Consider the following 25,117-nt stretch of genomic DNA (forward strand, 5'->3'; position numbering starts at 1 on the left):
AAGAGGAGGTGCCAGAGCTGCCACCTACCACTCAAGTAAAGCAAAAGGTGCGACGGTCAGGTCGCATAGCAGGGCAAGGGCCTAACAATCTGAAACTGTAAGTTTCAGATTTAGTTACAGCAGTTATTGCCAGATCTATGTTAGATTCAGTTCTGTCAGTTTATCAGGGTGTTTGCAATCTCAGTGAGATTCAGTTATGTCAGTTTAAGTGTCTTTGAACAATTTCAGTGTCCATGTCCTATCTATGTAAGACTAAATGCTATCTATGGGAGACTAAATGTCTTCCAGACTTCTCTGAATTTGTCTGAACCTGTGATGAAGCAATTTATGAAGTAAACAGATCTCAGCAAGAACTTATGATACAACACACACAAATAAACTACATCAGACTTAGATAATTTAGTTCTTAACTTAACTTAGCACCAGTTCTCAGCATCAGGATAATAGTTGGGCAGTACAGATCAGGGCAAACACCACCCCCGCACCAACCAAAATGATCTGAACCCATTACAGTTCTTAGGTAGATTAGGGCATATTTGCATCAAACTGATCATTCCTAGGCCAATTATATATATAGGCCTCATATATACTTACCATCCAGAGCTGCCACTTCACTCCTCCATCACAACTTTCTTTATCTTGTCCACCTTTTCCTTGCACCCATGACCAACCTTAAGGAGCTCAGCAATGAGATTCTCCAGCTTCTTCTTCTCTTCTTTAAGGAGATCTTTCTCCACCTCTAGCTCCTTCATGGTCTTCCTTGTGTTTTGGATTATATCAGCTTGACTCTGAAGGATGCACCTTTGTTCTTTCTTGAGCTTAAGCTTCTCCATTTGAAGCTCAATCTTTGCCTGCTCCTCAAGTTTCTTCTTCTTCTCCTTCAGTTCATTGATTGCCTGGCTTGTGCAATCCATGTCATAAGATTTGATTCCATCCTGATAATCAAACAACTTGGACACATCATACACCAACTGGCTATACTGATTGGCCAGAGAATCAAGCTCCTTCTGCAGTTTTGCAACCTCTATCCCATGAGCCTCATTATCCTGGGCTCTACCAAGGTTCTGCTCATGATACATATCCCAGAGTTTGCTTAAGCACCTTTGCAGAATTACAGGCCAGGGGGCATCTACCCACTCCAGAACACCACAGTTCACACCATCCTGAAAATCAATTTAAATTTACAGTGAGCAAGCAAATTCAGAATAACAAATCATAAACAATAATGATATAAGCTACACTAGCTAGTTATTTCTATACTAAAAATACAATACATCAATATGTTTCATATGTTTCCAGAGCTCTTTACTACAAGTATAGTATTCAGACATACCAATGTTTTCAGACTTAAGGAAATTTCAGAAGAACAGCAACTAAACAGTCTGTTTCCACTACATAGCAGAAATTCAAGCTACTCAAATCCACACCAACTTGGTCCATTACCTCAGTAGCACATCCTATGAATCTCCTGCCAGTGTCAGTGCCTTCAAATGCCACAAACTTGCCCGCCCTCTGCCTGTGCAGGATGCACCTTCTGTCAGATTCAGTCACAAGCCCACAGAAACTAGGGTCTATCACAGTGTCAGGAGTTTGATGCAAAAACAAAACCATATCTATATCAAGAACAACTCACATATATCAACTTAAATGGAAAAATCTCAAATATCTTCAAACCCTAACCCTAACCCTAGAACAGAACAGATAGGAGAGGGAGAGGATAGCCTGAGCTGACTTACAAAGTACTCCATCTGCATGCTGCTGAACTCGCTCATGTACTCGTCATCGTCGTCCGACGTCTCGTTGCTGTTCGGCCACTACGGCATGGTCGCGGCGTCGCCAGAGCGCAAGAAGAAGAAACAGAAGCAGAGAAGAGCAGAGAGGAGTGGAGTGAGCTCGGGGAGAGTGAGAGAGCTGGTGGGGACGAGCGGCCCGGCCGGCCAGGTTATGACCTGGTCCGACCAGGTGCAGCCGACGAGCGGCTCTAACGGCCCTGCGCGCGCCGTTAGCCGTTAGGCGGGCCGCCCGCCTGGCAAGTGGGCCACTATCGTCAGAATCGCTGTTAAAACGGTCAAAACGACCATTAAGTCAACCTAGTAGTTTTTAGTCACGTTTTTAAAAAAAATTGGTAGTTTTTGACCACTTTTAAAAAAAGTGATAGTTCTGTGGGACACGAACCCCTAAAGTGATAGTTTTTTGTCAATCACTTTCAGAAACAACAAGCACGTACGTACAACCAAAACAAACAACACAAAATGATCGATACATAGTCAACAGACAAATTCTTTGAGCGAGCTAACCCATATGCTGTCGTTGAATTTTCTTAACGGCAGGTTGTGGTCAGAGAAGTGCAGCTTGCTGCCGCAGCATTTTGATACTCTACTCCTACCCGATGAGCGCAGAGTTCCTACTGGACGGGCGTCGGAATTCTGTTTGCGAAAGCTGGTCTTCGGTCGTGGACTCGTTCTGCTGCACATGCACGAGTAAACAATGCAATAAGATGCGTGTTGCTACACGTACCTAGTACTGTAGTGGTAGTAGTCTGATGATGTACCCCATGCCTTTTCTTGAGGGGACATGCGCATGTGCAGCATTTTGGTGTGCCAAACCTCCGGCGATTGCGGTGCGGTCTGATACTCGGATCCAAAGTCGTTAATATTTGCTTGCAGCAACCAGCATTGAAATTCTTTTGACTAGAGTCTATCTATCTACTCTCTGCAGTAGGAGTACTTCTAAATCCGTAAGCGTAAAGCACCAGAACCAACAAGGCGTCCATATGTGCAGACAGTAGCATCTACTCTCTCCGTTTTTAAATATTTGTCTTTTTAGAGATTTTAACAAATGACTACATACGGAGTAAAATGAGTAAATTTACACTCTAAAATATGTCTATATACATCCGTATGTGGTAACCATTTAAAACTTCTAGAAAGACAAATATTTAGAAATGGAGGGAGTAAGAATTAGGCAGCATTAGAAATCTTCTCCATCGATCGATCCTTTTAGATCTTCTTTCTGGAGCTAATAAAAGGTACAACTGTGAACACGGAACACTCAAATCAAAATGTTAAGGCTCAAGCTAATTAACTAAGTGGGTGTATGATTGGTGCATGCTGTGTGAACTAGGCCCAAAAGGTATTATACTCCACTTTGACTAAACAGAATACTGTTAGGCGCAGAGTAGTACTAGGAATAACGAATACTCATGTCTGATCCCGGGCTCATCTGCTCATGGTGAACAATAAAATACTATGTGATCTGCGGATAGATATAATTCAAGATCTTTTTTCACATGTATGCTATAGAAGAGTCTTGCTATGCACACAACGAAACTTGGACAATGCACAGACGATGGATTAAATCTTGCCAGACACACGTTGATTCACAAGGGGGATTTACGTGTCGTGCATAGATCAGCCACTTGTATCGTGCATGGAGCAATTTCAACTATAGAATTTGCTGATGCACGCACGTACGTATTTATATGCTGCCTTGAGGAGAGAATTCACGTTGAATTGTCCATGATAGCTATAGATAGATATAAGAATGTTTTGACCATGACCAAGCAGCATGCATGTCTCCAGTTTCTAACGATGAGCATGTGCTAAATAGTACCACCGGAGACCCGGTCCGTCTATATGTCCTCGAAACTTGAAAAAAAAAAACTATGAGAAAAAGCAGCAGGATGGTCGGATCATCATCTCGTTCACGATCATGTACCGGTAGGCAGTCGCTACATACCGATCAGACGTGGACTAACCTTGACATTCGTTGGGTAGTGAAACGGTGATACAAAAATTAATTAAGAAAATCATAAGCGTGCTAATGTACTCTTCCTGTGCCAAAGTGTCGCCTCAAAGTCCATGTAAGCGTTACAAAAAAATGATCTAAATTTGACTCAGAGATGCTAAGCAGAGTAGCTAGCAAACACAGAGTCGGTAGCGGAAGGCAGTCGGTAGTTTTCAGTAGCACAGGAAAGCAACATGAGGAGACGGAGTCATGCATGCAAGCATGATTGCCATTGCCATGATTCTTTACTTAACCGTCTCGATTGCACAGTGTCGGCAAGCAGCTTTTCCACACCAAAAAACGTTCATTTTTCACGAGCTACGACGTTACGTATACTCAACCAGCTACACGGCCGGATCGATGTAGCACCTGCAGGTGTGAAACGCGTTGTTCCAATGCGCGCGCCCGTTTGGATCAACTCTCAAAGTCCACCGGAGTTGGTGAAGACGATGATGCAATCTAATAATATGTGATGGCAGACTGGTACTCCTAGCTAGTATAATCATGGCCGGCGGCGTGAGCTAGGCTTTCCCTCCTATAAATACCGGCCGCCCCGCGTCCCTCCACCATCCAGCAAACAAGCTCTCAAGGCAATATCTAGCTAGCTACTCCTAGATAGCACACTTGATTCGATCGATCGTCAGCAACGTAAACCCATAGATATCGACCATGGCGGCGCGCGCCATTGTCGTCCTGGTCTCGCTCATCCTCGCGGTGGTCGCCGGCGGCGCGTCGGCGCAGCTGTCGTCGGGCTTCTACTCCCGCTCGTGCCCGGGCATGCTCAAAGCCGTGCGCTCGGCGCTGCGGCCGGCGATCGTCAGGGAGCGGCGCGTGGGCGCCTCCATCGTCCGCCTCTTCTTCCACGACTGCTTCGTCCAGGGCTGCGACGCCTCGCTGCTGCTGGACGACGCGTCGGGCCTGCGCGGCGAGAAGAATGCCAAGCCCAACAAGAACTCAGTCAGGGGGTTTGAGGTCATCGACGCCATCAAGGCGGCCGTCGAGAAGGAGTGTCCCGGCGTCGTCTCCTGCGCCGACATCCTCGCCATCGCCGCCGAGGAGAGCGTCGTCTTGGTAAGTATCTATGCATATAATTAAAGGCGTGCTTAGCTATAGCTTGTACGTATTCTTCACCAAAGTCTAACACTACTGTGACATGCGTTGTGTACGTGTAGCTGGGTGGCCCGAGCTGGGAGGTGAAGATGGGGCGGAGGGACTCAACGACGGCGAGCTTCAGCGGCGCCGAGAACAACATCCCGCCGCCTACGTCGGGGCTCGCAAACCTTACGTCGCTCTTCGCCGCTCAGGGGCTCTCCCAGAAAGACATGGTCGCGCTCTCAGGTAGTACTACACATGTAGCACATGCAAATGCACGTTAACCGCCAAATAAACAACTAAATATCTTGCATATTGACCTCTTTTTACTGGGATTTTCAGAAGAAGAAAAAATACAACATAACATCGATATATTTCTGTTCCCACTCCATCATTGAACTTGAAATACTGTTGCAGTCTTAATAACAAACAAAAGTAGTGATCACGTAACATATATTTTCCTTTCCTGGAGCAAGGTAAAAAAAAATTGACTACTTCTCGACACTGTTAATTTCTCAAGGTAGCTTTGGTAGCTGCAAAACAGCTGGGATCAAGCAACGGAACTGATAGCCACGTTTTGACTCGAAAGCTAAAAACTTCTACTACATAAGACCTTTTCTCAGGATTAACAAAATATACTCCTTCCGTTCCTAAATATTTGTCTTTTTAGAGGTTTTAAATGGTGACTACATACGGAGCAAAATGAGTGAATCTACACTCTAAAATATATCTATATACATCCGTATGTGGTGACCATTTGAAATCTCTAAAAAGACAAATATTTAAAAACAGTGGGAGTAATTAACAAGAGGTGAATTAGAAAGTTGGCAACTAATTACCATTAACCTGAGCCTCTGGAAATTTGCTCTGTAAGACTACTATACAACAACAACAGCAAAAATTGATCTGTTCCGTGATCACATAAAATACGTAGAAGCGCCAATTACAAAAATTGGTGAATGATTGTTACCGATGGAAAGAAAAAGAGTAACCATTTAACGGTAACCTGACCCATCACTTGTTCCAGGAGCCCACACGGTCGGCCAAGCACGCTGCACATTCTTCCGGGACCACATCTACAACGACACAAACATCGACTCCGGCTTCGCCAGGAGCCGCCAGTCAGGCTGCCCTCGTACCGCCGGCTCCGGCGACAACAACCTGGCGCCATTGGACCTGCAGACCCCGAGCACCTTCGAGAACGACTACTACAAGAACCTCGTCCAAAAGAGGGGCATCCTGCACTCGGACCAGGAGCTCTTCAACGGCGGCGCCGCCGACGCGCTGGTCCAGCAGTACATCGGCAGCCAGAGCGCCTTTTTCAAGGACTTCGTGATGGGGATGATCAAGATGGGGGACATCATGCCGCTGACGGGGTCCAGCGGACAGATCAGGAAGAACTGCAGGAGGATCAACTAAGAAAAGATCCTCCACTTTCTGCGCAGACAGTTGTGAAATCCCTAGAAATGCAGCACAATCCGTAGCAATCCAGGATATGTTTGGTCGCGCCCATGCTTGCAAGCAGCTTGTGGTTTCCTCTCGTTCGACTCTGTTTATGCAATTGTGAAATCAATGTACGTTGTGCCTGGTGGATTAATAAAAAGGTCTACCCCGTCTCTATGGTCGGAAATTATTTGTGAAAACTGAAAAGCCTACAGCACGACGACATGATGACCTTATTTTTCGCAACTGAAGAGCCATATAGGCCATGAAGAAGCTGTGACCCTGTGGAACAACAACTACTTTATCATTGTGTGCAGAAGATCATAGAATAAATGGAGGAGGCTAGCAGCAAAGAGTAACTGACCTAGGATGCTGCGTATCATAGTTTGGCCGCCAGGACACACTATTCTTAGGCGTGCCCTTGTAGCTCAAGTTACTATTACCTTAGCACGTTTGCGAAAATAACCAAATTGGCTTGCAAATGGTGGTTCGAATTTTCGCAACCGAAGAACCAGATTGGCCATAAATAGCTGCCCCAATAATTGACTTGCCGCATCTATGCAAATCAATCAGAACAGAACACAAAAGGGCACAATCTGAGAGCATCAAAATCTTTTGCCAGCTGGAACAAATATCCCAGGTAATATCTAGAGGAAATTATCAAGACAGTAAACAAAACATGGATTATCTCAGCTGTTACTACTATCCCCACCCCCAACATCAAGCCTCATATGAATAGCAGCAATGTTGTGCAATATAATTCTCATCAGATCAAATCTACCTAATTAAATCAAATTTAACACAAGCACAATAGGTTCTCCGCAATTGCCAACTGAAAAAAACAGCATTTCCAACAGAATGGCAGTCATTTGCATCAACGAAGACGGTAACAAATCATGTTCGCAGAAACAAGAGTCCGTGCAGATCATACAAAAAAACTCTGAAAATAGTGCATGTCCAAACTGCGACTACAGAACACAACAACTTCCAGAGCTAGTAAAGATAAAGTAAACATGCACCTTTCACTTCAGAAGTTCACGAAAGGGTCGCCAACAGAACTGGCCGATGCTCTCTTGAAGTTCCCCATGCCACCATCTTCAGGATCAGAACACCCAGTGACCATGATTTTGGAACCTGCACTGGCCCGTTTCATGGACCGCAGAGGATTCACTTTGGAATGCATATCCTCCATGGAAGTGAACCATGCATTGGTCAACACTATCACCACATGCTTCAGCACCAGCGCACTCTCAAAGAAAAACTTGAGAAAAGCAAGCTCACTCCGATCCCCTCGGTAATCATGGAAAACCAGCAGCTTGATGCGCGAGCTGATGCATTCTATGGTACCAGACTCATTCCAGAACTTGAGGTTGTGCTTGCCAGAGGGTTGACCAGTTTTTCCAGACTGAATTTTTTTTTAAGTTAGTGCACATGAAGTTCATCAGATGTTGATGGATCATGATGCAACATCAGCAATTCACAGTATGATGCTAGTACATTATGGTGCAAATGAATGCCAAAAGAAGCATCAGGGGCTTCACCATGATGTGGAGCGTCTCAACATTGGGAAAGCATCTGAGGACAGTCGGGATCATCTTGACATCATTGCGGACTCCACAACGCACCTCCAAAGCCAGGACCCTCACACTTGGTACCATGGTGCTTGGGCTCACCTTTGTCCCAGCCTGCCATTGAAATCTCAATGCACTCAATTAAGAGAAGAAAGATCACACATGTACATTGATCATTTTGGTATGATGTACTCCAATGGAACAAATGGAAAAAATGTGGCACCTTGATGACGGTGTTGCCGAACTCTAGGTCATGACTTCCTGAATCCAAGTATCCCAACGAGTGCAACTTGGGGGCATAACTGATCTTCACCTTGGTGCAAACCCCGCCGCCGCTCCAACATCCTGTTAGGATGAGTCTCTCAAGGCGCGGGGCGTCCACCACAGCGATTTCTTCAAAGGAGGACATGAGAATCTTCATGCACCGGAGGCTTTGGCTGACAAGGCGAAGACTAACCTTGAAAAGATTCCCATGGATATAAAGTGTCTCCAGCATAGGGCTCCTGTCGAGAATGAAGTCCAGATCCTTGCTCTCCATGACGAGGCTGCAGAGCCCGAGCTCAAGGAGGTTAGGTAAACAGGTGGCGCTTGGGATGCCGGCCGTGTCGGGGAACTTCCAGAGGCCGAGGTAGAGGCGGGTGAGGGTGGTCATGCCTAAGAAGGTGGAGGGAAGAACGAGGTCGAGCGGCCAAGGGCGGTTGACGAGGACAAGTTCCTGGATCCCCTTGTTGGCGAGGATGCGGAAGGGTCCCGGGTGCGCGGCGAGGATGCGGGACACGATGGAGGTGATGCGCCGCGCATCACTACGCGCGGCCGCGGTGCTTGCGGCTGCGGTTGCTGCGGCTGCGGGGAGGATGTGAGAATCGACGAGGACGAGCGGGGCAGAGCGCCAGACCCCGCGCCAGTGCCGGGAGAGCGTCGCGGTGCGCACGCCTTCCTTGACTGGGAAGCGAGAGACGATGTTGCGGAGGAGCAGGTCGGGAAGGCGGCTGACGCCGTCGACGGAGTGGTGGGGGAGGAGAGCGCAGAGGCGAGCGTCGACGGAGACGGGCGGGTCCGAGAGGGCGTAGTGGGTGTAGGAGAGCACGCAGGCGAAGAGGGCCTCCATCTCGTCCGGGTCCTGGCCGTCGAGCCGGAACATCGCCGCCGTCGCCGGATCCATGGGAACGGGCGGCACTCGGGTGTCCATGGCCGTCGCCGAAAGCGCCGCGGTGGGGACGAGGGTTTTGGGCGGCGCGTGTCCTCTGTGGAGTGGAGCGGAGTGGAGCAGGAGCGGCGGAAGAGAAGGGAAATTGCTACTCATCCTTGGGGAAGGCCCAAATGTCCAGAGACCCTATCAAAGCCCACTAGTCAGTGACTCCTTTTGCCTAAAAAAACTAGTCAGTGACTTGGGTGTATAGTGTATAATTATTTTTTGAAAAGAGAGAATGATGATATACACATTCACGAAAGTGTTGTTCTAATCCCGAGGCTCATGTAAGCTTGGTGAACAGTAAAATAAAAATAATCTGAATTCCTTTCATGTGGAACATTGACAAAAAAATGGATAGCTTGCAAAATTTCATCATAAAATGACATTTATGGAAAATGTTGCAAAAAACAAAATTAATGCTTTAAAATGTGTTGATATTGTTTGTCGGCGTTCTGGGAACGGGGGTCCCCAGACTTGCCTGCCTGCGGCCTGCGGCGTGGCTCAAAGGGGGCCCAGCGCGGCCCATCTTCATCAACACAGACCCAAGACCCGGGCCAAGCCTCGCGGGGCGGACGACACGGAGCTTTCTCAGGCACGGCTCGCGAGGAGGCAGAGAGATCAAGGCGGGGTACCTCACGAGGTGCCCGTGACGCAAGCCATGACGACCAAAGGCGCCAGGCGGGCGCCAGCCGCGCAGTGTCCTCCTTTCCTCTTTGGTGCAAAGGGAGCAAGCGCAGGCGAGAGCATCAAGCAAAGGCACCCGTTTCGGTGCAACGAGACCAAGACCAGTCCAACGGCAGGGAGGAAGTCATTGTGGAGCCCAAGCCAGCGTCACCACCAGAGCCTCTGGCGGGCGAGGACCAACTTTAGTCAGGATAAGTCTACCAGATGTTCCCCTTCAAAATGGCCAATTGTTGGCGCCCTTCCCGCTCAATATTTGGGAAGAGGCCCAGGGCCTTTGCCTATAAATAGGACTAGCCACCCACAGGGTAGGGGGGATCATAATCAAGAGATCGGAGGGAGATCGGATCGAAATCAGAGAGAGAATCGAGAAGAGAGAGGGGGGGTGACTAAACTCCTCCTAGCAGTTCATCCCCCCAGCCAAGAACAGACCCTCACGAGGCTGTTCTTCCTTGTATTGCTCATCATCATCAGCCCAATAGGCAATCCACCACACCACACACTGGAGTAGGGTATTACACCATAACGGTGGCCCAAACCAGTATAAACCCTGTGTCTCTTGTGCTGTTCTTTCCATAGCTTAGATCTTAGCGAGGCGGAGGGGTGCAGGTAGGTAGAAGGCGAAATCTCCGCGCGCACCCCAGTGTTCGAACCTTAAGGGTCTGCCGGAACCCGAAATCCGACATTTGACGCGCCAGGTAGGGGTGCACCGAGGTTTTCCCTTCCGCCACCACCACGACCTGCCTCGCGATGAGTAGCGCATCGCCCGCTCTGGCCGCCGGCGCCAGCACGGGGGCCAGGGGGCTCCGAGCCCTGGCCCCAGCCCTGCAACGGGTACGGTGACCGGACAAGTTCAAGCCAACGACGCCGCCGCGCTACGGTGGCGCAACTGATCCGCTGGCCTTCTTGCTGGCGTACGAGGAGGTCATCCTCGAAGCTGGAGGTGACGATAGGGTCATGGCCAACTGGCTCCCCATGGCCCTCACCGGCGCTCCACGCGCATGGCTGCTCCACCTGCCAGCAGTCTCCGTGGCCTCTTGGGAAGAGCTCCGCGGCCTCTTTCCCGCCCACCACGCTACACCAACACCCCCGGTCATCGCGGCCCTCCTGGGCGGCTCGCAGGCGCCGCCTACAAGTCACCACGTCAAGCCGTTCATCCGCCGGGTCAGCGCCGCTTCCACGTGGCAGGGGGCTCTCCTGGACCGGGCAGCGCCCAAGGCCGGCCTGGCCTTCAGCTCGGAGGACCACCCCTCCAACTCGGCCTGCTCGGGTGCGCTCCCCATGCTGTGCACCCCCATCATCTGCCAGGTGGCCATCACCAGAACTCTCATCGATGGCGGTGCGGGCCTCAGCGTGCTCTCGTTTGAGGCCTTCAACCTCCTCTGCATACCCCTGGAACGGCTGCAACCCAGCCGGCCCTTCTCAGGCGTTGGGGGCGGATCATCCAGCTCCTTGGGACAGATCCGGTTCCCAGTAACCTTCGGCACCTACAACAACTTCCGCACGGAGCTGGTCGACTTCGACATCGCCCCCATCGGCCTCCCCAACAACGCCATCCTCGGCTACCCAGCGCTGGCCCAGTTCATGGCCGCGACACACCCGGCGTACAACCTCATGAAGATATCCGGGAGCAGCTGTGTCCTCACCGTGCACGGGGACACCGGAGACGCGCTACGAGTGCTCAAGCTCGCCTTCAAGGCGGCGGCGTCGGCACAGCCCGCCGACTCGGAGACCCCCGAGCCCAAGGGGGCTGCACCCGCCAAGAAGAAACAGTTGTTCACCCAAGACAAGGCAGAAACCAAGCAGATACCCGTCGATGAGGATGGGTCCGCCAAGGCCACTTTCACCATAGGCGCCAACCTCGAGCCCGAGCAGGAGGAGGCCCTGGTCAGGTTCCTGCGCGCAAACAAGAAGGTATTCGCTTGGGAGCCTGGCCAGTTGGCAGGGATCCCTAGGAGCGTAATTGAGCATCACCTCAACGTGTGCCCCAATGTGCGCCCTGTGAAGCAGAAGGCAAGGCGGCAGTCCATAGAAAAGCAGGCCTTCATCGTCCAAGAGACCCGCAAACTAGAAGCCGCTGCGGTCATTCGCGAGGTCCGATACCCGGATTGGTTGGCCAACCCTGTCGTTGTGCCAAAGAAGGGAGGGAAGGAGCGCATGTGTGTCGACTTCACCAACCTCAACAAGGCATGCCCGCAAGATCCGTTCCCGCTCCCCCGCATCGACCAGATTGTCGATTCCACCGCAGAATGCAACCTGCTATGCTTCTTGGATGCCTTCTCTGGATATCACCAGATCAAGATGGCGGTAGAAGACATCGAAAAGACAGCCTTCCTAACCCCATGTGGGGTGTACTGCTACACATGCATGCCATTCGGGCTGCGTAATGCAGGGGCGACCTTTCAGCGGCTGATGCACATCACCTTGGGCCCGCAGCTCGGGAAGAATGTTGAGGCTTACGTCGATGACATTGTGGTGAAGTCTCGGGAGGCCAGGACCCTGATACAAGACCTGGAGGAAACCTTCGCGAGCCTCAATACAGTGAACCTGCGGCTCAACCCAGAGAAGTGTGTGTTCGGAGTCCCCTCGGGCAAGCTCTTGGGTTTCCTCGTGTCCCACCGAGGCATCGAGGCTAACCCGGAAAAGGTCAAGGCGGTCGAGGACATGAGCCCGCCAAAGACCCTCAGAGAAATGCAGAAGCTCACTGAGCGCGTGACCGCACTAGGGCGCTTCATCTCCAAGTTGGGGGAGCGAGCGCTGCCCTTCTTCCAGCTAATGAAGAAAAAGGGGCCCTTTGAATGGACTGAAGAGGCCGACAAGGCATTCCAGGATCTCAAGAGATACCTGACCAGCCCTCCGGTCATGGTGGCTCCGCGCCCTCAAGAGCCCCTGGTGCTTTACCTCACCGCCACTCCCTACTCCGCCAGCACAGCCTTGGTGGCGGTTAGGGGGGAGCGTCGAATCAAAACCACAGCAGCAGCCCGGGACAATGCAAAACAGGAACAAGGAAGGCCCACAGAAACCGCCACCGCGGCTGAGGAGGATCAGCCGCCGCAGAGGAGTGCACCGGAGGCGGAAGAGGCCCCTCTCCCAGATGGCCAGCCTCGGGAGGCCTCATCACCTCAGGAGGCGCCATGGTCTCCGGAGGGCGCCACCAGCACTGACGCACCCAACCTCGTTGAGCACCCAGTGTACTTCGTCAGCACGGTGTTGCGGGACGCGAGGGCATGGTACCCCATGCCTCAGAAGCTCCTCCTCGCGCTACCGGTGGCCTCGCGCAAGCTGCGGCACTATTTTCAGGGTCACCCCATCAAGGTCGTCTCGTCATACCCCCTGGAGAGAGTGCTCAGGAGCCCTAACTCAGCTGGAAGGGGCGCAGAGTGGAACATAGAACTGCAAGCGTTTCAGCTCGAATTCAGCACGACCAGGGTCATCAAGGGAGCAGCATTAGCGGATTTTGTGGCAGAATGGACGGAGGCACCAGGCCTCAAGGACGACGAGGGTCGGTCCCTCTCCCCGGGAAGCGAGGCGCCAGAAGGCTGGGTCATGTACTTCGATGAGGCGTTCTCCAGGCATTGCGCTGGGGCTAGGGCGGTGCTTATATCGCCCACTTAGGACAAGCTCTACTACGCTGTACAGCTCTGTTTCCAGCAAGGTGAAAAGGTCTCCAACAACATAGCGGAGTATGAAGGTTTAATAGCGGGCTTGAAGGCCGTAGCTGCCCTGGGGGTGAAACGCCTCACCATCAAGGGCGATTCGCAGCTCCTTGTCAATTTCTCCAACAAGGTGTATGAGCCGAAAGATGAGCACATGGAAGCCTACCTTGCGGAGGTCTGCAGGATGAAGAAGCAGTTCTGGGGGTTGGAGTTGCAGCATGTGCCCCGTGGCACCAATCAGGAGGCCGACGACATCGCCAAACGGGCATCCAGGCGGTTACCTCAGGAGCTTGGCATCTTCGAGGAGCGGCTCTTCAAGCCCTCAGCCCTGCCGTCATTGTCAAACACGGCTCAGCCTCGGGAGGAGCTCCCCCAGCCACCTGCCTCAGGAGCCCCGGTCTATGGCCCGGCCTCAGGAGCACGCCTGCTCCTGACGATGGAACCTCAGGAGGGGTGCTGGATCACAGAGCTTCGGAGCTACTTAACACAAGGGACCCTGCCGGAGAAGGAGGAGGAAGCGGAGTGTGTGGCATGGCAGGCCACGGCATACTGCATCAAGCATGGAGAGCTCTATCGGAAGCGACCAAACGATGTATCCCTGCGCTGCATCTTCAGGGAGCAAGGAAAGGAACTGCTGGAAGATATACACGGCGGAGACTGTGGACATCATTCATCATCACGGACCCTCATCGGCAAGGTGTTCCGCAGTGGGTTTTATTGTCCCACCGCACTCAATGACGCCGTCAAACTGGTGAAAGCTTGTGAGGCCTGCCAGTTCCACGCCAAGCAGATCCATCAGCCGGCAGGAGGCCTGCAGACTATACCCCTTTCATGGCCATTCGCAGTCTGGGGGCTGGACATCCTGGGCCCGTTTCCTCGGGCGCCAGGGGGCTACCGCTACCTCTACGTCGCCGTGGACAAGTTCACCAAGTGGGCTGAAGTAGAGGCCGTCCGCACCATCCCCGCGGGTTCTGCGGTCAAGTTCATCGGGAGCATCGTGAGCCGGTTCAGGGTGCCGAACTGCATCATCACAGACAACGGTTCGCAGTTCACTAGTAACCTCTTCAAAACATACTGTGCTAACCTTGGAACGCGGATATGCTACGCTTCGGTGGCGCACCCCCGAAGCAACGGCCAGGCCGAACGAGCCAACGCAGAGGTCCTGAGGGGCCTCAAGACCAGGACGTTCAAGAAGAAGTTGGAGGCCTGCGGCAGAGGTTGGTACGACGAGCTTCAGTCCGTGTTGTGGTCTATCCGCACAACCGCGACCAAGCCGGCTGGAGAGACCCTGTTCTTTCTGGTCTACGGAGCCGAAGCGGCCCCCCCTCACGAGGTCAGACGTCGCTCCGCGCGGGTCCTGGCGTTCGACGAGGCGCAGCAGGACGCCATGCGGGGGATGGACCTCGTGCTGGGGGAGGAACGTCGCCGAGAAGCCGCGCTGCTAGCGGCGAGGTACCAACAAGCGCTGCGACGATATCACTGCCGCAACATCCGCCCCAGACCTCTCGAGGTAGGAGACCTCGTGTTCAGGCGGGTTCTCTCCAGGGAGGGACTGCACAAGCTCTCTCCCATGTGGGAGGGCCCGTTCAAGGTTATTCATGTTTCCAGGCCCGGCTCCGCGCGCTTGGAGACTCAGGAGGGGGTGCCGGTCCAGAACACATGGAACATTCAGCACCTCCGGAGGTTCTACCCCTAAAAAGGCCCAGAGCCTGTGAAGAAGGCGAATGCCTGTGAAGCTGTCGCGTTTTGGAAAAGGCCCAGAGCCTGTGAAGAAGGCGAATGCCTGTGAAGCTGTCGCGTTTTGGAAAAGGTCCAGAGCCTGTGAAGAAGGCGAATGCCTGTGAAGCTGTCGCGTTTTGGAAAAGGCCCAGAGCCTGTGAAGAAGGTGAATGCCTGTGAAGCTGTCGCATTTTGGAAAAGGGCCAGAGCCTGTGAAGAAGGCGAATGTCTGTGAAGCTGTCGCATTTTGGAAAAGGCCCAGACCCTGTGAAGAAGGCGAATGCCTGTGAAGCTGTCGCGTTTTGGAAAAGGCCCAGAGCCTGTGAAGAAGGCGAATGCCTGTGAAGCTGTCGCGTTTTGGAAAAGGCCCAGAGCCTGTGAAGAAGGCGAATGCCTGTGAAGCTGTCGCGTTTTGGAAAAGGCCCGGAGCCTGTGAAAAGGGTAAATGCCCGTGAAGCCTGCTTCCCCCAAGAAAGGCCCGGAGCCTGTGAAGAAGGCCAACGCCTGTGAAGCTCGCCGCCCGTGACACTCTCACGTAACAATGAGTTGGAGCTGTACACGCCCCGGAGTCTCAGGAGCGCCGACCTCAGGCCCTGGGGCTCCCTCCCACGCCCAATGGCAGCACTTAGCTCCGCGCTGGTGAGAAGATGTCGAAGACTAGATTAGGTGCCGGACGCGGCTTTTTCATTTGCTTTCCGCAGTTGACTTGTTCATTCTCATTCAAAGTTTTATTGAAGCTGTTGCCGTCTTTGGCTTGTGGTTCTTCGACTTTTCGCTCTCCAGCCTCGATTTCTCTTATGCAAGGCCTCGCGAGGGGGGCAGCCGAGTGCCCTCGCGAGTGTTCCTGTCCTAGTCGTTCAAGGGTTTCGCGACCTGGGTCTATTACAGGAGCACCCCTCCAGTCCGTGCCCCACGGGCACCGCGACACGAACACAGGGCCTGGGTCGGTCGCCCCCCCACGGCTGGGGCCGGGAACTATCCACGCGCGGGCACGTAGCCGGAAGGCACGATAACGAAAGCAAAGCGATGATTAATAGCAATAACCCAAACACGCCCCCGCGGGGCTCCACGCTACTGTCTTTTTACGCAGGAGAAAGGAAAAGAAAGAACAAATCAGGCGCAGCTCGCCTCACATCGGCCTGCAGGGAAGACTCGAGCTGCTTCCGGGGCTCAGGCAAACTCCCTCTCGCGCTTCACCGAGGCGCGACGGCGGGCAGACACGCTACCACCTCCCAAGCAGGTATGACGGCGTGGAGGCTGACCGCGGCCACCGCTAGAAGAGTCGCCGCCTGAAGAAAAACCGGTGAAGCTTGGGGAACCCTGAGCGCCGCCAATCACGTGAGCGCTGTCCTCTCCATCATCGCCGGGGCTGGGTTCCCGGCCACGGTCGTCGTCCTCAGGGCAGCACCCTGCGCGGCGACCATCTTCCCCAAACACCCTCACGTAGAGGGTGGCATCGCCGTCAAACTTGAAGTGCAGGGTGCACCGACGGCTCATGCCACACGCGCGGGAAAACGTCTGCCAACCGCGGGTCAAGGCCAGGCTCCCGGCTGTGGAGACCTCCAGTGAAGCCCATGAGGCCCGGCTGCAGCAGCCGTCTGCCTGAAGCCAGAGGCCGCCCGGGGCGCCGGCCGGGAGCTCGCCAAGGAGGAAGCGAGGAAGTTGAAGCCGGGTGCTAGTCGGCTCCGCCGACCACACAACGAACTCCGGCAGCACCTCTGTGGCGCGAAAGCGCGGCCTAGGGGGACGCGCGACTGAAGCGCGCCCCCCGGCCGCAGCAGTCCGCCCGTCACCATGCTGGAAATCGTCTCCACGACCGCGGGGAGCTGCCGTGGTGGCCACAGAATGTTTGCGAGGGCGCCCTCGGCCGCGCTTGGGCGGGGGAGAGGCAGGCTCAACCTGGCGAGCCTTCCCCTTCTCTGCGGCCGAGAACCTCCTCGACGGGGCCATGAAGAAGAAGGAGAAGTAAGGGGGGATGAACTGGAAGGGCGCGCGCCGATCCGTACTTATAGCCGGCGAGGGCCAACTGTCGGCCCCCACGATCGGAGGTAATCATGACCCGCTTTGCATGCAGGGACTTGTCCAATCCGTGCAGTTGCCGAGGCGCCATGGGGAAGTGGAGACGCCCACGTCCAATCAACCGCCACGCGGCGCCCAAGGCCGCAGGCTGTTAGGGCCCGCGGCGCTTCGCTCTTGCCCTTTCGCCTCCCTGCACGGCCAAGTCCGGGCGCCTTGGGCCCGGGGGCTACTGTCGGCGTTCTGGGAACGGGGGTCCCCAGACTTGCCTGCCTGCGGCCTGCGGTGTGGCTCAAAGGGGGCCCAGCGCGCCCATCTTCATCAACACAGACCCAAGACCCTCGCGAGGGGCCAAGCCTCGCGGAGCGGACGACACGGAGCTTCCTCAGGCACGGCCTCATCAGGCTGGCTCGCGAGGAGGCGGAGAGATCAAGGCGGGGTACCTCACGAGGTGCCCGTGACGCAAGCCATGACGATCAAAGGCGCCAGGCGGGCGCCAGCCGCGCAGTGTCCTCCTTTCCTCTTTGGTGCAAAGGGAGCAAGCGCAGGCGAGAGCATCAAGCAAAGGCACCCGTTTCGGTGCAACGAGACCAAGACCAGTCCAACGGCAGGGAGGAAGTCATTGTGGAGCCCAAGCCAGCGTCACCACCAGAGCCTTTGGCGGGCGAGGACCAACTTTAGTCAGGATAAGTCTACCAGATGTTCCCCTTCAAAATGGCCAATTGTTGGCGCCCTTCCCGCTCAATATTTGGGAAGAGACCCAGGGCCTTTGCCTATAAATAGGACTAGCCACCCACAGGGTAGGGGGGATCATAATCAAGAGATCGGAGGGAGATCGGATCGAAATCAGAGAGAGAATCGAGAAGAGAGAGGGGGGGTGACTAAACTCCTCCTAGCAGTTCATCCCCCCAGTCAAGAACAGACCCTCACGAGGCTGTTCTTCCTTGTATTGCTCATCATCATCGGCCCAATAGGCAATCCACCACACCACACACTGGAGTAGGGTATTACACCATAACGGTGGCCCAAACCAGTATAAACCCTGTGTCTCTTGTGCTGTTCTTTCCATAGCTTAGATTTTAGCGAGGCGGAGGGGTGCAGATAGGTAGAAGGCGAAATCTCCGCGCGCATCCCAGTGTTCGAACCTCAAGAGTCTGCCGGAACCCGAAATCCGACATTGTTTTTGCTCGCATTTTCCATAAATGTCATCTGGTGATGAAATTTTGTAAGCTATCAAAACATTTGTCAAACGTTTCACACCAGAAAAAGTCAGAATTTTTCGAAAATAATATATGTTACTATTCACCTGAGCTCAGGATCAGAACAGCCGTGTCCTACACATTCACGTATGTTTTCTGTTAATGCTCATAAGCAAATCCTAACATCGATGTGGAACGAAACATTTTTTTACAGAAAAAAAAACCAAGGAAGCTCCTATATGACGCGTTTTGTGTCCAGCAGGTGACATAGGGGAGGCCATGACTGGGCCAGCCCATTTAGTGTGTAGTGTAGCGATTGATGCACTGTAGCAAGTACGTTCACTCTAGGAACCAATTTTTTTGTCTTTTCTATTCCATTTAAAAAAACAAGTATATTTTATTCAAGCGAACAACTTTTGATTTTGTTTTTAAATTCCAAACAATATCTGAAAACATGAAAAACAAATGAAAAATTTCCAAATATTTTTTGAAAACGGCATGGCTCGACAGGGAGCTCGAGCTCCCGGGGCTGTGTGTGGGCGTAGGAGAGAGGGAGGTGGTGGTAGGAGGCATCGAGTGGCAGTGGCGCTTTTGCGGGGACTGGCGGTCAGGGCCGATCAAAATGGGGATAGGGTGGGTGGCTATTAGGGTTTCCAAGGGGTGTTGGGGTTGGGCTAAAAGGCGGACCAGACTCGACAAGGTTTTTTTAGCCACCAGACTCTGCAGGTTATGTACAGTACCGATGGCCCTAGGGTTAGCCGAGAGGGAAAGTGGGCCGAATGGCCAGGTTCGGTCGTGACTGTGTAGGCTGCGACTAGGGCTATGTTGTGCCGTAGGGCGAAAGTTAACTAAGTGATACTCAACTGCTGCTGGACCGGCTCAAACACACAATACACACACTCTCTCGGCTTTAATCATTTTATTAAAATAGCTCATATTAAAAAATTGTTTGGCGGATAAAATGGGCTCCTAATTTGATAAAGAATTGTGTGTAGCCTTTCAATACTTTTGGGCACTTATTTATATTTTACATGGAATGTAATCCATCTACTATTTACTATCTACTATCTATTATCACTATAAAAGCAAGAGAGGGCGGAGAACCAGACCATCCTATCCATCGAAACATACAATCTGATGGTCTACATCCCTCCAGCATGCCATTGCCTTAATTAATTACCCACCATGTCATTGGGTTAACATCGTCTCGTACACGTCGCTGCCCTCTGGCTACCACGCTGTCGGGACAGTTTGGCCACCGCCCCACACCTCGCCCCACCTATTCCCTACAACCTCCTCGCCAGCCATCGCCTCGACCGCCGCTGGACAACCTCCACATGTGCCTCTCCACAAGCACCGCTGGTCAGCCATGCCGTCCACGCGCCGCCGTGCCATCGCGCTGTCCGCACCCGCGCCGCCCGGACCGCCGCTACCACGCGCCGACCCCGTTTGATCTAACCTACGAGGGGTTGCCCCGACCCCGTTCCTCGAGTTGGCCGTGGAAGAGAGAGAACGAGACGGCAATGGTGGATCTAGACGAGGGGTTGCCGTCCCTTTCATTGCATCCACCAGAAGAGAGAGATCGAAGGGAAGAAGCTTGACGACGGTGCCCCGGCCCGGCGCCTCTCCGCACCCGCTCCTTGGCAGTGCGCCTCCGCACCCGGCGGCCCTTGCTCCTTCGCTAGCGCACCACCGCGCCTGGCCACCGCTGCTCCTCCGCCAGAGCCCTGCCGTACCTGGCCGCAGCCTCACGCGTCTCCGAGCTGGCCCTCCACGCCTCCCCTGGACGGCGCTGACGGCCGTCCACACCTCCCACGACATACTCGGGGAGCTCACTGGCGCGCCGATGACACCCATATCCTTTACAGTAAATCATGTTCTGGTATTCATGTTCAGTTATAGGCTTGTACTGATTTCTTCACTTCCACAAGTATTTATGTTCAGTTGTATGCTTCTACTGATTTCTTAACTTCCCCACGGTTTTACCTTCATCCACATGCATCTTGACGGTCATAAAAACAAACACTACATATTGTTTTATCATCTCAACAATGTTCAAATGCATTTTGGGGATTTTCTGATTTTCACAATAAAAAACAACTTCTGTTGAAGATAAACATCATGACAAATGCTGCCAAACCAGAAGCAAAATCACCTAACAAATATAATGCAATCAGATTTAATCCTGAATCTCTCATCAGTGCAGAGATGAGTGGACGTTCCAAAAGCTTTGTCTCAGTTCCCTGCTGGTTCGAGATCCGCACAAGTTTGCTCCCTTCTGTCATCGGCCTCATCTAAAGGTATTCTTCCCCAGCCTTGTCGTTTTGCAAGAGACGCTTAAATATATCGACATGGATCTCCACAGACGAAGTTTTGCACTCATATGGCGCATTATTTTTCTGTTCCACCTCCATTTAGTTTCGACTGTAGTTACCTGATAAACCGTGGAGGACAAGCGCCCTAGCAAACCATAGAAATTTATTGTCAGAACTGTTGTTTATGCTTGTTTGATTCTGATGCTTCCAGTTGGCATTTGGGTATCATCTTTTCATAGTTGTTGAGGCGCTTCTTTTCTTAAAAGTTGTACGCATACAAGCTGCACCCGTGAGTGAGCACAATTGTCCTATGGCACATAATTTAGAGTTTAACTTTTTAATACTTAAGAAGTGCTATTTTCCTTGAAATTTGTACAAATACATGCTTCTGCTCTGAGTCAGCACAACTATCAAAATTCAGAGTTTTGCTACACATTCAGATTACTGATAATGCCATAATTGCAAATACTTTAGAGGCATGCCATGTAATTGCAACAATTATGAATAATAAGGTCATATATTTTTTGTAATTTTCATCCTTTGATCGGTCTATTCTGCGTTGAAGGTCCCGTTCAACTCTGGCAAATACAGCTGCAGCCTCAATTGTACGTGTGCTTCAATCTATTTTCATGTTGTTTTCTTGGGCCTTAGTTTTTTTTTTCTTGGGTGTTTGACGAACGCTTCACAAATTAAGCTCCTGTTAACAATTTCAGAGGTGTTGGTTGGCCTGCAGCTCGTGTGGGCCGAGGTGAAGGGCCAGTTCTTTTGGGTGATTCAACCAGAATCGCTCCCCTCCCCAGCTTCTCCTAGAATCACCACTCCATATGTTTTTTACAATCCTAGCTAATTAGACCTTAACTAGATAGGATTGTAAAAAAATATGGAGTGACGATTCTGGGAGAAGCTGGGGAGGGGGTGAATCTGGGAGAATCGCCGAAAAGAACTGGCCCGAAGCACGCTTTAGTCTGTCCCTCAGAAGTTGTTGCCGCCCTCCTCGCTGCCACTGCCGGAGACAAAACATGGAACATGGTGGTAAGCCCCCCCTCAGTTCTTCCCCTTTGCTTTGGACAATTTATGTAAATGTTATTACTGTTTATAAATATCTTCTGTTGTTATGGCTGATAATCTTGACTTTTCCGGTGTTCATGGAGGTAACTAAGGTATATCTATGCTGTAGTCGACAAGGGGGCCTACCTATGATGCCCGTGCAGTTCAAAATGTTTGCAGGCCAGCCTATGATGTCGGGTTGGAGGCATAATTATGATGTCAGGTTGTTGTACACGGAAATTTTGTGGGATATTTCTTGCAGATTGGGAGTTCATGTTTTTCTTCGTTAGCTTTTAAGATTGTTGTAGTTAAAACATGAGATGGAAGCCTCAGATTGAATACTGAGCTATGTTACAGATTTACAGTAGTGGCTATCTTCTACATCAACCTCTGTTCAAATAGTTTATTTTATATGTTCGTTCATGGAAGTTGATTATCCTCGCATACAACTACCCTCAGCTCAGGAAGCCTCAGATTGAATAGAGAGCTATGTTGCCAAGGATTTAGAAGGAATTATTTCCATATAAGTAAGATTATTTGATCCTGTTCTAAAATACTTTTTAATGCTTATATTTGGATGGGCATGATGTCGTGCAGGTTCCACCGATTCTGGAAGCACACGACTGAATGGAATCCAACAGAACCGATGCTACATCTATAACATCCTATATTAGTGATACATGTTTAATTCGGTGATAACAGATATATCATCCTATTTTTTTCATTTGCATGGTTCCTTTCCATTGATGTTGTAGTTGGTACTTGCCAATCTCTATGGAGTATTGGTATGAGTGGACTAAGTGAGAAGAGTACATGATTGTAGGTTGCAACTTGCTAATTATGCGTCCATGTTCATGTGTGCGTGTCATTATTAGATAACATCTCTACTTTCTTCTCATAGTTGCATTACTGAAAGGTGGATCAGCGTGCACTGTTGAAGCATTTTGATTGGCCTGAGAGAAATGAGGACACTGCGACAGACAACCTTTTGCTTACTAACCTCATAAATATTTGAAGCATAAGTTTCTAACTACAAAAATGATCTCATAACCTTGCCTGTGACATTGCACCTACGGTATGAGGAGTACATTTCAAACCTAACATCTAAGACCTGAGGTCCCAATCAGGACGCCTGCCGGGTATTGGGCACCCACCAGTCCGGCACACTCCTCAACCAGGATGCCTGATGATGTACTACTGCATCTACCTTGCCCGGTCTAGCTGTCGTCGACGCCAGACAACGCCATCATCCTGCGCTCGTCCATCATCACACGCCCACCGGCGAGACGCCGCTGCTCCATGCCACCGAGAGCCGCCGTCGTCAACGCGAGAGAAGGCACGCCACACCATCTCACGCCTCTTCCATCCGGCGCTGCTCCACAAACGATGCCCCCAATAGGGAACAAGATACCGCAGCGCCGCCATCATCTGATTCGGAGATCTTAGGATTTTCCCCGGAGCGGCACGAGCAAGTTGACGATAGTTGCTTGACAATGCCTTCATCAAGGTAACAGCGTAGACGCCGCCATCGCCCGCCATGACCGGGGTCGGCTCGGTTTTCACCGGCGACTATGTCTCCCCAACTCGGCGCCGGTGCTAATAGTGGGATCCAAGATCCGTCACTACCAGTCTGGCCAACCGCCTTCGGTGGAGAAGGCAGCCACCACCACCATGCCTGGGCCAAGAGACTCGGATGACCTCGTACCGCAAAGATTATCCAGGGGGATCTCCTCTTGCCGTTGTCAAGACGAGGTGCAGCCATAGTTGTGGATCTCGATCTAAACCCCTCGGGCCCAGATCAGATCTCATCGCAGCCAAGATCTCATCCGCCAAACGGGCGCCGGAGATCTCCTGGCCACCGCCAACCCGCTGCGAACTGCCGTTGGAGGAGGAGGGAGATGGACGCCGCTGCCCCCACGCGTTACCACCGGCAACATAGCTACAGAAAATGCTAATAAGTGATCACTGTGTAGTAGCTCCATATGTTACATATAAATGGGTTACTTTCATCTTATTTGCACCTTCTTTGTTGTTCATGTCATTTAGATTTGCCTCCATATGAAACACATTATTTTTGGAGATATATTATGCATGGATGAGAAGCTATTTGATAATTATTTGATGACAAGTGAGACGTGCATTGCATGTGCAAGCTTACTAGTATACATTAACATTTGGGTTTGAGCTGCAACTGTAGGTGGTACTAAATTATTCCAAAAAATAGAAAATAATCATATTTTTAATGGAGGCTATCTATAGGGTTACAACTTTAAAAAAGGGACCAGCAGTGGACCCGGTTAGGCTATTGGTTTAGTTTTTACCGGTAGAACCGCTGGTTCAACTGGTTCAATAGCGACAAAAACGAGAATATTTAAGTTGTTCTTTTTATTAAAAAAATGACCTTTGATCAAATGAACCTTCACAACCAAGCTTTATTCATCGAAATCAACAGAAGGTGGGATACAATTCTGGTTGTAGGGTTGACCGAACAAAATGTGACATCTCAGAGCTAGAGACAAAGTGAATTTGGCTAAACTACGTGCTTCAATATTGACAAGACGACCTTCAAAAGTAAAATTACAACTAAAAAGCGAATCTTGAAGCTTAATCTCCCTGATAATGGCTCCATTACTACCATGGTTGTCGTTGTGGATATCACCTATGACCTGCTTAGCATCTGAAGCAACCACAAACTTTATGTTGGTTGTAATCCTTTATTAAATCATAAATTGTAGCTAACCCAGTTGGTATTGGCCCTTTGGGCGTGTGGTGGCTCAAGGTTAAATGTTTGATTTCTAGTTTACATACGATTTTCTTGATATTTTGCTGGTCTTGGTCTAAAAGACCAACAGACCTTACAAACTGGACAAGGCTTCGGTTCCGGTTTTTTCCCTTCAGTCCGGCCTGGTTTTTAAAACTATGGTTTCGACATATTTCACGATGTTAAAGTCTCTCAATTTAAATACTAGATACAAATCTATGTATTTTATTAAATCGCATTTAAATTAGGGTTTGCATTAATACTATTAGGATTTAATCTAACACCTTTCAAGATTAAAGCATGATGGTATATGATGGCATCATGCCATGGTGATGGAAAAACAAAAATAAAGAAGCAATTCTAATTAGGATACTACCCCGGACTATTACACCTAGGTGGCTATCTATCGACGGGATTGCTGAGCAATGAGTGGCGCAGCTATTGGAGAAACCATCAAAAAATGACCTTTGATCAAATGAACCTTCATATCCGGTGTGAAAATCTGCATTCCAACCTTAGTTGGTTAGACCTGACAACTATAAACTTGTAATGGCTAATCATGCTAGTAGCAGAAACAAGAGACAGTGTGAATCTTCAAACACTGAAATCAAATATTAAACATTGTCTTGCAAGCGGCAG

The 25,117-nt window shown here is 51.1% G+C and overlaps 3 protein-coding genes across 4 annotated transcripts; 1 reads left to right on the top strand and 2 right to left on the bottom strand.

Moving 5' to 3' along the window:
- Nucleotides 1-611: 611 nt before the first annotated feature.
- On the bottom strand, nt 612-1,611 carry LOC147975094 (uncharacterized). Its single transcript, XM_087519603.1, has 2 exons — nt 1,444-1,611; nt 612-1,163 (listed from the first exon to the last, which is right to left on the bottom strand). The coding sequence occupies exons 1-2, from the start codon at nt 1,609-1,611 to the stop codon at nt 612-614; spliced, it is 720 nt and encodes a 239-aa protein (XP_087375729.1).
- A 2,730-nt stretch (nt 1,612-4,341) lies between these two features.
- LOC125551081 (peroxidase 4) lies at nt 4,342-6,511 on the top strand. The gene is made up of 3 exons (XM_048714230.2): nt 4,342-4,857; nt 4,959-5,124; nt 5,906-6,511. The coding sequence occupies exons 1-3, from the start codon at nt 4,456-4,458 to the stop codon at nt 6,295-6,297; spliced, it is 960 nt and encodes a 319-aa protein (XP_048570187.2). The 5' UTR covers nt 4,342-4,455; the 3' UTR covers nt 6,298-6,511.
- Nucleotides 6,512-7,348: 837 nt separating this feature from the next.
- On the bottom strand, nt 7,349-9,081 carry LOC125553694 (FBD-associated F-box protein At5g60610-like). 2 transcript variants are annotated; one of them, XM_087519604.1, is made up of 4 exons: nt 8,365-9,081; nt 8,116-8,286; nt 7,863-8,006; nt 7,349-7,726 (listed from the first exon to the last, which is right to left on the bottom strand). In XM_087519604.1, the coding sequence occupies exons 1-4, from the start codon at nt 9,079-9,081 to the stop codon at nt 7,349-7,351; spliced, it is 1,410 nt and encodes a 469-aa protein (XP_087375730.1). The 2 variants fall into 2 exon arrangements, with proteins under 2 accessions (XP_087375730.1, XP_048573393.2); XM_048717436.2 differs by having other exon boundaries at nt 8,116-9,081.
- Nucleotides 9,082-25,117: the final 16,036 nt, after the last annotated feature.

This window comes from Triticum urartu, chromosome 4A, assembly GCF_056163025.1.
Source record: "Triticum urartu cultivar PI428250 chromosome 4A, HENAU_Tu73, whole genome shotgun sequence".
Taxonomy (NCBI): domain Eukaryota; kingdom Viridiplantae; phylum Streptophyta; class Magnoliopsida; order Poales; family Poaceae; genus Triticum; species Triticum urartu.